Source organism: Spermophilus citellus (assembly GCF_964194105.1).
Source record: "Spermophilus citellus genome assembly, chromosome: 18".
Classification (NCBI taxonomy): Eukaryota; Metazoa; Chordata; class Mammalia; order Rodentia; family Sciuridae; genus Spermophilus; species Spermophilus citellus.
In genome coordinates, this window is record NC_138200.1 from 58,364,849 (window position 1) to 58,382,687 (window position 17,839).

The window sequence follows — 17,839 nt, forward strand, 5'->3', positions numbered from 1 at the left end:
CTCCCAGTCCCATGTTCTGCTTGCCTGTTGCTCTATCCACATCTTAGTGCTGACTCATGGGCATGCTTCATTGAGGCCCAGGAAGAGGCCCTGATTTGGGACTGAGCCAGCTTAGAGCCCTTGAACCAGAACCAACCACTCAGGCTCACAAAAGTTGGCAAATTACAGGCTGGGCAGGACCTCAGGGCAGGGGGCAGCAGTGCATGCCCAGCCTCTGTCTTTGTGCCAGGCTCCAGGAGCTGCATTCCAGGGCTTCCTGAAGAGCCAGCCAAGGAAAGCTCTAGAGAGAGCTGATTCCGAACCTTCTGTGCCCTGTTCCTTCCCAGGCCTGCCCTTGTGCTGTTGCCTCAGGGCCTAACCCCACCAGGCCCAGGAGCATGGACTGCGCTGGTACCGGGGCCCGGCTGAAGTCACCTGCCCTCAGATGCTTCCTGAAGCACCCACTCTAAGGATATTTATTGCAGACCAGTGGGCATGCTCAGAACTGAAGAAGAGTTTGATTTGTAGCCTGGATGTCCGTATTGGAATCACTTTGGGTGGGAGTTGACGGCCATAACATGGGCTGTCCTCATTTGAGCTCTCTACCAGTTGGCAAAATGGTCTTGGGGAAATGACACCATTCATCCGAACTTCAAATTCCCTTGTATGAAGTGGGGACAAAATCACACAGTTCTGAGGTCGCCATGAGGGTCAGGAGATCTACCCTGAAGGCCTGGCACATGCACAGCAGGCTTCCTTATAACTTTGTCACTGCAAAGGGCACTGTTCTATTCACAGCACCTCCTGCTCTGCCTGGCAACTGTGTCTCCCTGTTCTATATTTAATTCCACCAGCAAAGCTGCCAGGGCAGGGCCTAGCCCTGAAGGAGATCTCCTTGCTTGACCCTTGGACTTGGAGATGGAAGCTTTGTGTGCCCACCATGGCTGTGTGAGCCTGGCTGCTTTGGCAGCACCCCATGTGAGCTGAGTGGTTGTGAGTTGGGTGGGGCAAGGCTGGGGCCCATGCCGGTACTATTCCAGGCTCTCAGGGCTGGTGCTCATCTCCACCCCCAGTGACTTCCGCTCCCACCTGGCACACTGCAGCCCTCTGCTGGCTGCACAGTGCTCTGAATTCAGACCCAGGTTGCCAGCATCTGGTGTGGAGGTGGGACTGAAGTTGTCGGGGCTTCCCAAGTGGAGCTGGTGTTTGTCACCCTCCTGTCCAGACTGCTCTCCAGAAGCCTGTATTGCCCCTTCTCTGCTGGGGACCCAGCATGCTTGTAGGAAGGGGCAGCTTCTAAAGAGGAGCCCCTTGTGAAAACCTTTCATCTTAACAGCCTTTTAATAGTATTGAACTTTACAGGAGGATGTCCTTATTCTTAGGAAGTAGATGCTGAATTATATACAGATGAATGATTTTTTTCAGAAATGTGTAATTCCAAATGGTTCCCCCCGCAAAAAAAAAAAATAATAATAAGGCAAAAATGTATGTTGTTGAATCTTCAATGGCTGGTATTTCATCACTGAACAGTGTACTTGTTCTTTCGACTCTTCTGTATGTCTGGAATTTTTCTTAATAAAAAATTGTGGGGAATTGGCCATTTGCTGTGCGCCTTCTAGTCACCAGACCCAGGGGGCAACATCAAAGAGCTGCAGCCAAGACTGGCCACTGCACAACACCTGGGAGGGCTGTGGGAGGGCCCTGCAGTCTGTTCAGAAGGGGAGGGGGAAGGGCTGGGGAGCTGTTTCCATGGTGAGCATGGTGGCTGATGGTTGGATTGCTTGCATACTGGGTGGTGTGGTCGGGGGGGAGGGCCCAGGGGACTTGCCACCAAACCATCCTTGGCATAATCTCTGTTCCCAGCCAGAAACAGAAACGCCAGTGTGTCCTCAAACCCAGGTCAGTGTTACTGCTGTCTGCTACAGCCCAGTGTTAGCACAAAGTAGGGATCCCAAGAATGGAGGGTGGGCAAGAGGGAGTTGCAGAGTGCCCCCGCCCCCCATGGAAGGGTTGGTTAGGGACTGAGAGGGTTGAGGGAAAAGCATGATGTGAGCAGAAGGGTGCTGTTTCCCTGCACTGGCTCCCAGCATCCCTCACCCAGCCCCTTTGCTAAGAGGGCCAAAGACCTGGGAGTGAGGGAGATAAGTGGCACTACAGGTTCCTGGGACCTACAGTGAGTGGAGGGTTTACAGATTGCCTGCCAGGTCGCTCCACAGCCCTGGGAGGTGGGTGGCCCAGGGCTAAAAGTTTCAGGCCCTGGACAGAAGAGTCCTGGGCCACAGCTGCTGTGGCGTCTTGAGTTTACTGGTGTCGGGCACCCTCTAGTGGGCTTTGGGAGAACAACTGCTAAGGACCTTAGGGGCCCTGGCTAGGGATCCCAAGACAGGCAGGCCTCAGGGTAGGATGACCTTGATTTGGAGTGTATACCATGGAGCAGTGCAGTGCAATGATAATCTCACTCCCATTTCTAACAATTGGTAGCAGCTGCTTGAAGAATGTGTTTAGAGTTCTAAGGCCCAGCTGGAGCCTAGTGGGACCTCCACTGTGGGTAGGTCCAAGGTTCTCAGAAGCAGAGAAGTTGGAACAGGGACCTCCTTCCTTCCAAAGTCTGAGCACCATCCTTTTCCCCAGGGTTCCATAAATCAGAGGACAGGCCCCAGACAAATGGGTCACTATCTAGAGGAAGAGAGGGTGTATATGGGAAGTGTTGCCTGCTGATCTCCAGACAGCTATAAATGGGGTTCAGATTCATTTGGGAGGCCCCTCCCCTTTCAGGAAAGGAGCATGCCTATCAACCCAAGTAGATGAAGGGTTGATAAAGGGTCCTGGGCGTCAGCAGTGGGGAGACCTTGACAGGGATATGATCTTAGTCTTGGGATGGACCCCACACCATCTCCCCCAGCCAGTATGTGAGATCAGATAGAAAGCAGCTTCACCAGGAACCACGCTGGGTCATTTACTGGGCCAAAGGCTTTAGAAGACAGCAAGAGGGCCAGGGAGGGAGCCCGGCTTCTCTCCTGGCTTGAACTCTAGGCCCCAGCTACAGAGGGCTAGCTGGCAGACAGAAACAGCATCTGCATTGTCCATCCTTTGCAGGGTAGCTAAGTATTCAGAGCTCCTCACAGCACCTTGCCTGGGTTCATGAGGCTTCGGGGGTCCAGCATGACCTTGAGCTGCCGCATGGTCTCCATGCCAACAGCACCAATCTCCTCCTGCAGTAGCTGCCGCTTGCCCAGCCCAATGCCATGCTCCCCAGTACACGTCCCATGGAGTGCCAGTGCCTGCCTGGGATATCATGAGAAGGAATACCTCAGTGGACTCCTCTCCCACTTCCTCTGCCCTCCCCCACCCAGCCCGTCTCAGGTTCAACTCTTACCTGCCCAGCTTTTTTGTGAAGGCTCTGACCCTGTGGTGCTCCTCCTCATCATCTGGGTTGACCAGCAAGATGCAGTGGAAATTGCCATCACCTACATGCCCAACAATGCCTCCTGTGGACCCAGAGGACTAAGCTGTTGCCTCCAGCCTCCCCTGCCCTTGGCCCAGGCACTGGTGGGCCTCAGTGCCTCCCCACCTCACTCCAGGTGAGTAGGCAGAACCTTTAAGTCCCGAGGTCTTCAGTTCCTCCTTGGTCTGCACCAGGATCTCCGGCAACCGGGAGATGGGCACACACACGTCAGTGGAATAGCCCTGGGTCAGAGGGCAGACTAGTGAGGCTCTCCCCATCCCCATCTGTCTGCCTAAAGCTAAGGGTCACTATGATCAAGTCTGAGGGGATTTGACTTCAGTTCTTGGCCTCACAGAAGGAAATGGCTTGCTCTTCTCTAGACAGTTGTACCAGAGTGTGTTCCCCAGGTCTTGCCAGCCCAGACCTTCACCACTGCCCTGGTTTTCCACCCTTGGCTTTGTGCAGGTCCCCTTTTCCCCTGCACTACTGAGCCTCTGCTTGCTCTGCCTAGAGCCCATCTTCCCCTTCTGGGTAGATCTTCCCTCTCTGTTCAAAACTCCCAAGAGCATGCATGGTTGCAGGAAGGGCTCCCTAGTGTGATTGGACACTAGACAGCCTCTGAGAAACAGTTTAGCGAGAGGGTCTATAACCCCAGCTTCTAGTGCCCACCCAGCCACTTGAGCCTGCTGTTTCAAACAGTCTGATAGTGGGTTGAGGGAAGGATTTGTGGGCTGAACAGTGGATTCCACCTCCATCCCCATCCCAGCTCACCTTGCAGCCTGGAGACAGGGCTAGGAGTGCATACCAAGCATTGTGCCGTGCTGCCCAAAGCTGGTTGCGCTCTTCACTCTCTTTGGCCCAGGAGAAGTGAGAGGCTCCATTTTGCTGGGTGATCGCCTCTGCAGTAGGGAAAAATTGACCCAGGCCCAACACTGGGGCAGCCCAGGCTCTGCTGTCCCACCGTCAACACACCTGTGTGCTGCACCTGCTCTGCCAGTGCCTGCTCGGAACCGTGGAACTCAAGGAAGAGTGTGGGCGCCACGGCGCACCTCAGCTTGCTGTGCCTATTGCAGGCGTCCATTGTGACGTCATCTAAGAACTCTGGGACCAGGAAGAGGGATGCCCAGTGAGGCTTGGCCTTCCAAGGGGGCCTCTTTTGTGCAGCCCACCCCAACTGCACCAGTCCATGGCTCACCAATGCGGGCCACAGGCACTGCAGCTTGGAGGATCTGTACAGTGCTGTCCACAGCTGCCTGGACACTGGGGAATGCACAAGTGGCAGCCACTGTGGCTTCGGGGACAGGGTGCAAGCGCAGGGTGGCAGATGTGATGAGGCCCAGTGTCCCCTCAGAGCCCACAAAGAGTCCTGTGAGGTTGTAGCCAGCTGCACTCTTCCTGGGCCCCATAAGGTAGGTGAGTGTCCAGACACATAAGGAACACATAAGGTAGGTGAGTGTCCAGACCGTGCAATGAGAGATTTCTGCCCAGAAATCTGAAGGTGGGGCCCAGGACACTATCCCTTAGGCCCCCAAGTCTGGGCTGGCCTTCCGCATCCCCAGTTCCCATTACAGTACTTGCCACTGCTCAACCTCTGTCAGCCTTATGCAGGAGAGCAAACCCCAGCATGCTGGCCATCTGCTGGCCCACATGACAGCCCTCTCTAGCCACTCATTGATCCAGGAGGGCTTCTAGAGGCCCCATCAGCACTCACTGAAGCCTCAGGCCAAGGGCAGAGGACATTCACCTGAAATGACGGCCCTGGCCCGCAGTGTGAAGCAGCCGCCCATCAGGCAACACCACCTCCAGATTGACCACATTGTCCCGAATGGTGCCATAGCGCACAGAGTTGGTGCCTGAAGCCCCAGTGGCCACCATGCCACAGATAGAGGCGTCTGCACCTGGGTCTGGAGGGCAGAAAGCAGGAGAGGGCAGGCCGAAGGCCCTTTCCCCCACCCTGGGCAGGTGGGGAGAGCAGGGTCCTCTGAAGCCCCATAAACAGCCCAGCCCCCTGCAAGCCCCCAGGACCCTGGGAAAGGTGCAGGAGCCCCAAGCTTACCCACAGTAAACCAGAGGCCACTGTTGCGCAGGTGGGCATTGAGAGCTTTACGGGTGACACCAGGCTCCACTACCACAGAGAAGTCTTCTGTGTTCAGTTCCGTGATCCGGTCCATGTGGGTCAGGTTAATGCACACACCACCCTGGGAGCAGGGGTGCAAAGAAGGCCAACTGACCTAAGTCTCTGGGCTGGGCACAGACCCCAGGACTCTACCCCACGGCTGAACCCCAGCAGCCAGACCAGAGTCCCAGAATGGCATGTAGGAATGGCCACAAACATGCCCAGTGTGTTGAAGTAGACCTGAGGCACCTGCTATACCTGCACAGCGCAGACTCCCCCCTCGACGCCGGTGCCTGTGCCGAAGGGGATGATGGGCACACCTTGGCCATAGCAGAGAGCTGCCAGCCGGCTGACCTGGTCCACATTCTGGGGCCACACCACCACATCTGGAGGTTGACACCTAGAAACAGGCCTCAGTGGGTGAGAAGCTAGTGGCACCCTCTGGCCCTGCTTCTCAAGGAGCCTGGAGATGTCACAAGGCCTGAGGCCACACAGCAAACAAGAGGCAGAGAGCAGCCCTCCATAGAAAGTGCCACAGCACACCAAAACAGGTGAGTGGGGACGAGGGCCACCAGGGATCCCATTCCTAGCCAGGGTTCCCAATACCTGTGTATGGACTCATCCTGCCCGTGATGCTCTCGAACAGCAGCAGCAGTGGACACGTGGGGGCTCCCCACAATAGCCTTTAGAGACTCCACGAAGCCCTTGCTGAGCTCGCCCTTCAGGGAAGAATCACAATGCCAGAGGCGCCAGAAAGAGAACTGGGGGCCACCGCACCCTCTCCCTCCCCCAGGGCAGGAGGGAGGGGTGTGGGCTAGTGAGGGTGCCCGATGGCAGCACAGAGCTTGGGATACTTTAGGCAAGGATCCCTCCCAGCTCCTGGCCCCACCAATCTGCGACCCTCTGGAGCAGTACTCCCTCCAGGAGAAGAGTCCCGGGGCTGCAGCCCGGAGCAGTGAGGCCATAGCTGGAACTGCAATCAGTTTGAGCACCGTGGGGGTGAGGGCAGGTGGCAGCTGGTCACCCCTACTCAGCCCATTGGCTGTGCTGGGGGGTGGAGCCTGTTTAAGGTGGAGTGGACTTAAGGTGGCCCCTGAAGACTTTGCCAGGTCAAGGATGTGTGTGAGTAATAGGGTCAACACTTCTGAAAGACAGGTGGGGCTTACCATATGCACTGGGAAACAGGGACAGTAGCCACTCCTGCAAAAGTCTGCAATGGCTTCCTGTGGCCCTGCAAACACAAACTCCTTGTAGAGGCCTTAAGGTTCTATTGCTCCTGCTGATCTTTCATCTATACTTTCTTCCAACCTCCTCTTTGACCTCTAGGCTCCAGTTTCCCTTTCTGTTCCAGTTCACCCCAGCTCCAGCTGGGCTCAGAGCCCTGGCCCATACTGTACCCTCTGCCAGGAACCATCTCCTGACTCTGCCTGGCAACCTCTTCCCTACCCTGCAAGTCTCAGCACCAGTGTCCCAGAGTGGGCTGCCTTCAGGGCTGTGCAAAGGGAAGACCAGGAAGGCCCTTCGGGGATGGAATGGGGCAGGGCAATAGGGCATGCCAGGGAGACTCCCTGGAAGAGGAGATCTGAGGAACGGCAGCACACTGCCGGGAAGTTGAAGACTTCACAGGCCTTTTACTCCCAATGCCCCACCTCCACCCTGGCAGAGCCCAGGACCGTGTTGGTATGGGGTGGCTACCTGTGCTTTGAAGCTCTGCTCTCCCACAGCAAATCCCAGCGTCACTGAGATAAAGCTACAGCTTTGTTTTTATTCCTTTGAGTCAGAAATATAAACTCTTTCCTCGTTTTAGTTGAGTTCTCTCCCTGACCACATATGGACAAGTTATATAATTATAACAATTTAGTTCTGGATCTAATTGGCTTTTGTTTTCTATTCATGAACTAAGCAGCCTCCAGTTGTATAGGATAAAACTGGGGCCAAGGCAGAACATTGGGTTTTGTCACATGAGAACAAGAAAAAATAAATAAAAAGCTGAATTGGTTAATATCAGGTTCCTTTTTGGTAAAGGTTAAAGCAGAGGGGACTTCTTTCTTGTGCTGATTCAAGTAAACTGGAATCTATTGGGAATCTGTCTACCTCCTTAAACTTTCAATCTGATTATGTGGCATTTAGTATGAGTGACTCCATTTTGATTTGGTCTGCTCAGTTGGGGCCTAATGTAGGCGCTCTGTCCAAAATCATGGACTCCCAAGGTTTTTGTTCAAGGCATAAGTTCATACTTATAACTTGAATGTGCTGTTTAATTGATTTGTCTCAAAAAATGTCTCTTTCACAGTTAATTCAAAGTCAAGATTCAGTGGAAGTCCACACAGTGCATTCAATTCATTTGTCTCAAATCTTTTTTTTTTTTTTTTTCAATGCTAGGGATGGAACCCAAGGCCTCAGGCAAGCTGGACAAGCACTCTACCACTGAGCACTCATTTTTCTCAAATCTTTTTAAATCTACAACTATTTCTCCCTCTCCCTTTTTTTCATGCCATTTACTTGTTTTTAAAACTGGGCCATTTGTTTCATAAAAATCTCCACATTCGGGGGCTGGGGTTGTGGCTCAGTGGTAGAGCATTTGCCAGGCATGTGTGAGACCCTGGGTTCAAATCTCGACACTGCATATAAATAAATAAAATAAAGGTCCATCAACAACTAAAAATACAAAAACAATTTTTTTAATTTCCACATTTCTACAGGTTGTCCATTCAGCTGGTCATTTACCAGGTATGGACTTGAGTTGTGAGGCTTGCCATGGGCATCGCTAGCCCCTCATTGTGCAGGTCTGTGTGGAGTTTCAATCACTGAATGCCTCTACTTCTATATTGTATAAACATTGGTTCATGCATATAACTACCGGTTGCTGATGTAGTTCTCAATCTTAGAAGCTTTAGAGGGTGTTAACCAGGTCATTACATTTTAATTTAATAATAAGCCATAACTGTAGAGTGATTGTGTATAGGTATCTGTTAGCTATCAGGGTTTTGTTTTTTTTTAACCTGATGTATATGTTGGGGAAGGTAGGATTAGGAAGGTGAACTGTTCAAGAATTTTCTGCACTTGCTGTGCAGAAGAGCAGATAATTAGTGCTGCTCTGGCACTAATCCCAGGAACCACTAACAATAGTGGGGTGCCACCAATCTAACATGAGCACAGGTGCTTCATAACACATATTACTAGCATGTTCAACTGCATAATACCCTGGCACTATATTTTGAACTACATTTATTTATTAAATTATATATATATATTTTTTTTTTAAGAAATTTCTACATTCTGTATTTGGATTAGTATATCCTTGTGGTAGTATTTAATAGATTTCTCAAATTTCTATATTTCTTGGAAATGGTTAGATAAAGCTGTGATGCTGCCCTATCATTCAATCTTCTGTGCTGATAAACATGTTTTATATCTGTGCTTTCTGCATGGAAACCACATGTGGTATCAACACTTGAAATGCAACTAGTGTAACTGAATTTTCAATTTTATTTCATGTTCATTCATTTTAATATTGAATGACTACTGTGTTAAGACAAATGTAAAGGATTAGATTCAGATTCTTCTTCTTCTTTTTTTTTTTTTTTTTTTTTTTTTTTGGTACTAGGGATTGAACTCAGGGGCACTCAACCACTGAGCCACATCCCCAGTCCTATTTTATATTTTATTTAGAGACAGAGTCGCACTGAGTTGCTTAGCGCCTCACCATTGCTGAGACTGACTTTGAACTTGTGATCTTCCTGTCTCAGCCTTGCAAGCTGCTGGGATTACAGGGGTGTGCCATCGTGCTCAGCTCAGATTCCATTTTTTTTCAGGCAAGACTACTTCATAGATGTACTCTACATTTTAGAGTAGGTTTAAAATCTTAAAGATTTCAATTGGAGCCAAGTGAGGTGGTGCACACCTGTAATCCCAGCAGCTCAGGAAGCTGAGGCAGGAGGATTGCAAATTCTATTTATTCATTTCTTTATTTAGTTACTTATTTAGTTAGTTAGTGGTACTAGGGATTGAACCATGGGTGCTTAACTACTGAGCAACACCCCCAGCCCTTTTTTATATTTAAAAAATTTTTTTTTAATTGTAGATGGACACAATACCTTCATTTTATTTATTTTCATGTGGTGCTGAGTATGGAACCCAGTGCCTCAAATGTATTCGGCAAGTGCTCTGCCACTGAGCCACAATCCCAGCCCCCTTTTTTTATACTTTATTTAGAGACAGGGTCTCTCTGAGTTTCTTAGGGTCTCACTAAATTCCTGAAGCTGGCTTTGAACTCAGGATCCTTCCCAAGCCACTAGGATTACAGTCGTGTGCCACCACACCTGGCTGAAGGATCACAAATGCCAAGCCAGCCTCAGCAACTTAGTGAGACCCCTAAGCAATTTAGTGAGACTCTTTCTCAAAATAAAAAATGAAAAGAACTGTAGATATTCCTCAGTGGTTAAACACCCTGGATTCAATTCCCCACCCTCTCTTAAAAAAAGGATTCCAACTGGATGAGAGGACAGAGGAATTGAGAAAATGGAAACATTTTGGATGAGATTGTGGTGATAGTTGTGTGACTTTGTGACTACTAAAAACCAAAATGTACACTTTAAAATGACAAAATTGAGGGGCTGGGGCTGTAGCTCAGTGGTAGAGCGCTTGCCTGGCATGTGTGAGGCACTGGGTTCGATTCTCAGCACCACATATAAATAAATAAAATCAAGGTCCATCAAAAACTAAAAAATATATATATATATAAGAAAAATAAAATAAAATCACAAAATTGAATTTGATATAATGTGAATTTCATCTCAAAAAATTTAAAAGCAATTGGAATTTTTATTGAGATTATACTCCGTTAGTTTACTAATTTTGTGAGAGTTGGTTTCTTTTAAAAATATATTTATTTTTTAGTTTTAGGTGAACACAATATCTTTATTTTATATTTATGTGGTGCTGAGGACTGAACCCAGTGCCTCATGCATGCTAGGCAAGTGCTCTACCACTGAGCCACAACCCCAGGAGAGTTGATTTCTTAATCATTAAATTAGTCCATCCAAGGCAATGTAATCTCCCCATTTATTTACTTTGGGGCTTTTGTGGGGCTGGGGTTCAAACCCAAGACCTCATGCACACTGGGAGAGTACCCTATCACTGAGCTATATTCCCAACTGCTAGCCTTAGTTCTATATTACTTAATTAGAATTATTCTCTAAGAAGAGCTGTTCCTCTCCCTCATTCGTTATCAGTGTGGCTATCAGCTATTTCTTTTATCCTGTTGTTATTTATTTATTTTGTTGTTCCTATTTTTCCAGCTTTGATCTAGGGGCTTCTTCCAAGTGAACCCTCTCCCCAGACCCTTACCTTCTTGGCACACTTCCTGACCTTGTTGCCACAGATGCTCCACACTGATCTTGCCTGTTCCCCGCCCAAGCTCTAATCAACCACTTTGCCTAGCTACTGTGGAGGCTGAAGCAGAAGGATTGCAAGCTCAAGGCCAGCCTCAACAACTTAGAGAGCTTTGTCTCAGAATAAAAAATAAAAAGGCTGGGTATGTAGCTCAGTTGTAAAGCACCCCTGTACCGCCAAAAAAAAAAAAAAAAAATGGAGGGAAATCCTGATGTGCTACAGCATGGCTGAACCTTAAGGTCATTATGTAAGTGAAATAAGCCAGCCACATAAAGACAAATACTACCTTACTATATCGTGTGATTCCACTTACATATGGTACTTAGATAGTCAAAATCATAGAGACAGAAAGTGAAAGAGTAGTTTCTGGGGCAGAAGGGAGGGGAGGATGGGGAGTTAATGTTTAACGTGAGTACAGAATTCCATTTTTACAAGCCGAAAAGAATTGTAAAAAGGGATGGTGGTGATGGCTGGCATTGTGGATGTACTTAATACCACTGAACTGTCTACTTAAAAATGGCTAAGATGATAACTTTTATATACGTATTTTACCAATAAAAATGCGGGGGACTACAATATCAACCAACCCCCCCCCCACTCCTGGGGATTTCCTCTCCCCCAGCATAGGCCCACAGGGTGGAAAGCTTGTCTGTTCACAGTTGCGCCTTACTCTGGTTTTTCTACCCAGCAGGTGTCCAACACACTTGACTGAAGGAATGTGGAAGAAAACAGACACTTGGGGCAGAAACCTGAACCTGAACCTGACACCTGGTACCTTCAAAAAGCAGCATTTGCAAAACTGGATGGTAATATTTGACTGAAAACTTTTTTTTTTTTTTTTTTTGAAAAACCAAGGATTGAACCCAGGGGAGCTTAACCACTAAACCACATCCCTAGTGTTAAATCATGATGCAAGGAAAAGACCACCGACTCCAATTAATTAGTTAATTAATTAATTTATTTATTTTTGCATTACAATTCTTAATACACCTTTATACCACAATTTATCATGTCTCTGATTGTATATAAGGTATGTTGACACCAAATTCACATCTTTATATATGTATTTTGTATAATGATCTAACTCCAATTTAAATCAAATTAAAGCAGGCTTGTAATTCTGACCAGCTGGGGCTGTCTCTCCTGAAACCAGTGGGAATAGAAGACATCCCTGCAGCTCTCCAGGAGCACAGCTTTATAGTAGAGAAAGTTGCAAAAAGGTGTTTGGGGGATGTCTTGAGAACTTACAGATAACAGAATTTTGACAAGTATAGCACAAAGGCAAGTTAATGGTCTAAGTGGTTCAGCACTTAGGGAGTAAATTTAGATCCCAACATCAGAATTTATGAGGCGCCACTAGAGTTTCAGAGAGGGTTTTTATCTGGTCAGGGAAAGCCAGGCATGGGTGAGTTCCAGGCAAGGGCAGGCATTCCAAGCAAGTTTAAAACATCAAAGTATGGCCAGGCTAAATAGAAATTTTAATATTTTACAGAAAACAGAAATGAATCCTTTATAACTTGTGACAAGATGGCTCCTGATCCTAAGAGGGAATTAGGCTGGGTTTATCATTCCCTCCTTGTCTTATGTGTTCCTTTCAAATCTTTGATAAGGTAGAGGAAGAGCTCTGAAGGAATTTTAATCCCTTAGGTAACAGTCCCCAATGTCTCAAACTCACCCAAAACTGGTCTCTCTGATCTGACCTAACTCAATTTACCCATTTACACTGACTATCTATTTCTGGCTCCATTGTTGTAAGAAAAGGGACGGTGCTCGTTTTGGCTTCTTCTGAGCTGAGATGGGGTGATGTGGGAGTTCAGGTCAGATTGAAGTCTGGTTGGGGAAGAACAAGTTGTAAAGTCCTATTCGAATGGATGCTTCTATGAAAGAGAAACAAAAACACGAGTACTGAACAAATATTGCCCCCTCTGAAACATGTCAGTGAATATCATGAAGGTGGAAGAAGTTAATATTTTTTGTCACTAGGAGGTGTGAAGATTGAGAAGCTGTCCCCACAGTAAGGCCAGAGTGGACAAGGCCTTTATATAGGAGTGTAATCCTTTACATCTTCAGAGTTATCAGGAATGTAAACACAACATTTAAATTTTAATGTTGCAGATGTCCATCCATGAGATGTAGTTAAGCTACTCAATGTCATCTGATCTTGTAAGATTTTGCTGCTCTGACCTCCATGTCTAGTAGAGATCTCTTTATTTCTGTTACTTAGGGCTGGATAATCATACTAGCAAACATCAAGCCTACCTGTGTAAGTTAGGAATAGCTGTAGGCCTTAAATTAACTGAAAACTTCTGACTCTGGCAGTTCCTGTTGATAGTTTCTTTTGATAGTTATCAGGCATTCCTGCCTGAGAATCCCTCTTTGTAGCCTCCAGTCTTACTTATTTTGGGGACTAACATAAGTGTATATCTTAAGTTATATTTAATTATTATTATTTATCTTTAAATGCCCAGGGGTGGCTATGTTTTGGTTTTAACTATTTTTGCTAGGTGTTTAAGATGAAGCAAGTAAAACTGACTTTTGTTTCTATCATTAAGAGTCAGCTGAGTTTCCATGGGAGTCACTCTTGGGGGAACTTGAGAGCAATTTCTTAGTTATGCCAGTGCCATTTGCTCTAGGAGGGGTCCAGGTCTTGCTGACTATGTGGCTTCCCTTGGAAGCACCAGGGATGTCTCCCTTCTCCAATCACCCTCCTCTTCATGGCAAGTGCATCGATTGGCTTTCTGTTCTCCAGGGGGCTCATTAATCTCCCTGATTGGGAGGTTATGTGGCCCAGAGTTGTAAAGCTCTTCAGAGAAGTTCCCTGTTCCTCTGGGTTTACACTGACTTAGAGGGCAAGAGCCAAATATTGATTCTTGGTCCCTTTTAATTTAACTTTAATTTTTAAGACTTGATCTTAAACATCTAGCAAGTTAGTCTCACCAGTCTCAAATTAAGAATACTGGGCTTTAACGTTAATGTCTATAACCTCATATGAATTAGGATCTGTGCTGTCCTATCTGTCCTTTAAGTGATGGCTTATTATCTTAAATTAACCCAGGTTGTGTGTTCTTGAAGCAATCCTCTGTAAAACATTAACAAGCAATATTTAGACAGTTTATAAGGAAAATACAAAATAAAACTAACCAAAGTAAAAACATATTTAGTGGGGCTGGGGATGTGGCTCAAGCAGTAGCACGCTTGCCTGGCATGCGTGTGGCCCGGGTTCGATCCTCAGCACCACATACAAAGATGTTGTGTCAGCTGAAAAATAAATAATAAAAAAAACTCTCTCTCTCCCTCTCTCTCTCTCTCCCTCCCCCCCTTCTCTCTTTAAAAAAATATATTAAAAAAACATATTTAGTTTGTAAAATATCTATCTTCAATTTTGACTGAGTTATATTATAACCCCTATTTGAGATCCTAGGAATCTTAGCAAAAAATCACTCTTTTAATATAACTTTAAATGAACTGAAGTCTGGCCTGCTGTAGAATCATTCTGACATGTATTAAGATGGGAGACAGAGCCTTATCTCAGGTAAGGCAGGGCTATTTATAAATCTTTATAGATCTTAAGAAAACTGTTCTAATTTTGAAGCTTATTTTTGTTTCTTAAATATCATTTTATAAAGTTTACATATATTGTTGCTTGAGGTCACATAAACAAACAAAGACACAATGACAGACAGACAGACAGACAGAAAGGAGCTCCAAACTATGGCTGACAGACCTTTAAAACAGATAAACTAGATAAGGGAAAAATCTCCCCAAGTTTCCAACTCCCATTTAATTATGACTCCTACACCAGTGGCACCACAGATGTCCCCACAAGTGGACAAGATGTTCTCACATAGGGGAAACCAGAAGTGTAAAATCAAGTGTCTCAGTGTGGCGACTTTACTGCATTCAGTTTCCTCTTTTTTTTTAAGTAGACAGAGATGGAGCAATCCTTACAGTGCAGGGAAGGAAGGCTGGAGTTCCCCAAAGCAAAAGGGGCTTCAGCAGCTGTTGGAAGTCCCTCAGTCCCTCTTTTTATTTATAGGATTAGCTCCTCTGGTTCAGTCCTCGATAAATTGTTGAGGCTGGCTTTGAACTTGTGATCCTCCTGCCTCAGCCTCACTAGCTACTGGGATTACAGGTGCACCATTGAGTCTGGTGTGACCAAAAATTCTTAAAAACTGACCTTCTCTATTCATAGTTCACATAAAGGAACAGAAAACTAACAATTTGGCCTAGCATGTTTTGTAGTGCTATAACAGAACACCACAGACTTGGTAATTTATTTTTATTTATTTATTTTGTTACTGGGGATTGAACTCAGGGGCACTTGACCACTGAGCCACATCCCAGCCCTATTTTGTATTTTATTTAGAGACAGGGTCTCACTGAGTTGTTAAGCGCTTCACTTTTGCTGAGGCTGGCTTTGAATTCCCTATCCTCTTGCCTCAGCCTCTGGAGCAGCTTCCCAGCATGTGCCACCACGCCCAGCAGACTTGGTAATTTATGTATTTATTTTTTTTAGTTGTAGATGGAACAATACCTTTATTTTATTTTTATGTGGTGCTGAGAATTGAACCCAGTGCCTTCCACATGCAAGGTGAGCTCTCTATCACTGATCTACAACCCCAGTCCAGATTTGGTATTATAAGAAGCAGAAATTTATTTCTTGCCAGGAGTGGTGGCACAGGCCTATGATTTTTTTTTTTTTTTTTTTTTTTGCCTCAGCAAAAGCGAGGTGTTAGGCAACTCAGTGAGACCCTGCCTCTAAATAAAATACAAAATAGGGCTGGGGATGTGGCTCAGTGGTTGAGTGCCCGGTATCCAAAAAATATATATATTTCTTACTGCTCTGGGGGCTGGGGAGTACAATATCACAGTGCCAACATCTGACCAGTGTTTTCTGGCCATGTCATCTCATAGTAAATAGGAGAAAGGCAAGAGAGTTCATGAGAGAGCAAGAGATTGAATTTGAGCCTCAAGTCCTCTCATAATCTCCACACTCAGGAGGGTGGAGCCGTCATGACCTAAATACACCCTTTTAAGGTGATCTGGAGATTAAGTTTCCAACACATAAACTTGGGGCAGAGGGTACATTCAAACCATAGCATAAAAATACATGATCAGAAAAACCTAGACCAGGTGGACATTCTTCAGAAAAACTGATTATTTTTGGAGGGGGAAACTTTATATTAAAAGACATCAAATAAATGCAATATATTTGGATCTTGAGTTTTTAAATTTTACTTTTAAAATTTGTATTTCCCATGATTATTTATATTTATATGGGAACAGTTGGTACATTTACGAAGTACATGGTGATGCTTAATACCTGTATACAACGTATAATGATCAAATCAAAGTAACTGGTATTTCTCCTTAAACATTTACCATTTCTTTATGTTGGGAATCTTCAAACTCTTCCAGTTCTTTATAAGATATATAATAAGTTTTGCAAACTATAGTCACCCTACTGTGATGTAGAACACTAGAACTTATTTTCCCTACCTAATGGTATTTTGGTACCTGTTATCCAAACTCACTCTCTCTCCCCTCCCTTTGTTCCTGAATTATTTATTTATTTAGTGGAACTATGAATTGAACCCAGGGCTTCTCTCATACTAAGTACTCCACCACTGAGTTATGTCCTCAGTGTGGTTTTTTTTTCTTCTTCTTTTAAATTTTTTTAAGTTCTTGATGGACCTTTATTTTGTATTTATTTATATGTGATGCTGAGAATCGAACCCAGTGCCTCACACATGCTAGGCAAGCACTTTATCACTGAGCCACAACCCCAGCCTCAATATTATTTTTGTTTTGATACAGGGTCTAGCTAAATTAGCCAGGATGAGCTTGAACTTGTGATCCTCCTGATTCAGCCTCTCAGTGGCTGGGATTACAGGCAAGCATTTTTGAATTTTAAAAATTTGGAATATGACATTTATTACAAGAATTTGGAAATTTAAACACCAACTAGATAGTTGAGTAATATTAAGGAAATATTGTTCATTTTTTATGTGCGGCAAGTGAAAGGAAAGTGAGAAAGCAGGAACAGGGCAAGCAAGAAATGAAAGACCAAGACCAGGCATAGATGCACATGAGAGATTTTGTCAGAGCTGACAAATAAAGACACATCCCTGCAAAGTGGAGAGAGGCAACACACGCTGAATTCTGGGGCTTTAATGGGGGAGGCTCAGGGATTGGGGGGGGGGTTCTAATGTGGGTGATTAAGGGTGGGATTGAGGGAGTGGTAATACGCCTTTTGGCAGGAAAATGGCGGCTGTTACTTAGGATGGCCATCCAGAAGCTAAGCAAGGACTTTACAGTAAGGTATTGTGATTATGCTTGAAATGAGATCTTTAGGTCTCCAAGAACCCTTTCAAGAGATCCAGCCAGTCAATATTGTTTCAGTGATAACACTGTCATAGTTTGGATCTTGAATGTCTCCCAAAAGCCTATGTGTTGAAGGCCTGACTTCCATCTGGTGGGACTTGCTTATAACTTATTAAATGAAATTAATTTGTTTTTCCAGGGACACTCTACCACTAAGCTATATCCCTACCCTTTTATTTTTTGTACTGGGGATCGAACCCAGGGGTGCTTAACCATTAAGTCACATACCCAGTTCTTTTTTATTTTGAAACAATGTCTGGCTAAGCTGCTTATATCCTCTCTACATTGCACAGCCTGATTTTTAACTTGCGATTCTCCTGCCTCTGCCTCCTAAGTCGTTGGGATCACAGGCATGCGCCAACGTGCCCCGCCCGGCTGGTGTAATTTTAAGAAGTCAGGTTTTGTGTTTTGAGAGGAGGAAGTGGACTTTAATTCACAGCCCCGCTCTGGGAGAAATGAATTGACCAGGCCAAGGGATTATCTTGGAAAGCGCTCAACCGATCCTCTAAACACGGTGTAGA

The 17,839-nt window shown here is 45.9% G+C and overlaps 1 protein-coding gene and 1 long non-coding RNA gene across 2 annotated transcripts; one reads left to right on the forward strand and one right to left on the reverse strand.

Moving 5' to 3' along the window:
- Positions 1 to 2,910: 2,910 nt before the first annotated feature.
- LDHD (lactate dehydrogenase D) lies at positions 2,911 to 6,583 on the reverse strand. Its single transcript, XM_081273379.1, has 11 exons — positions 6,437 to 6,583; positions 6,147 to 6,262; positions 5,799 to 5,940; positions 5,481 to 5,622; positions 5,169 to 5,328; positions 4,620 to 4,819; positions 4,397 to 4,525; positions 4,196 to 4,323; positions 3,576 to 3,666; positions 3,356 to 3,467; positions 2,911 to 3,264 (listed from the first exon to the last, which is right to left on the reverse strand). The coding sequence occupies exons 1-11, from the start codon at positions 6,503 to 6,505 to the stop codon at positions 3,099 to 3,101; spliced, it is 1,455 nt and encodes a 484-aa protein (XP_081129505.1). The 5' UTR covers positions 6,506 to 6,583; the 3' UTR covers positions 2,911 to 3,098.
- Positions 5,948 to 13,225, forward strand: LOC308637165. Its single transcript, XR_014019576.1, has 3 exons — positions 5,948 to 6,091; positions 10,841 to 11,076; positions 11,623 to 13,225. It is a non-coding gene; the product is annotated as an uncharacterized lncRNA (long non-coding RNA).
- Positions 13,226 to 17,839: the final 4,614 nt, after the last annotated feature.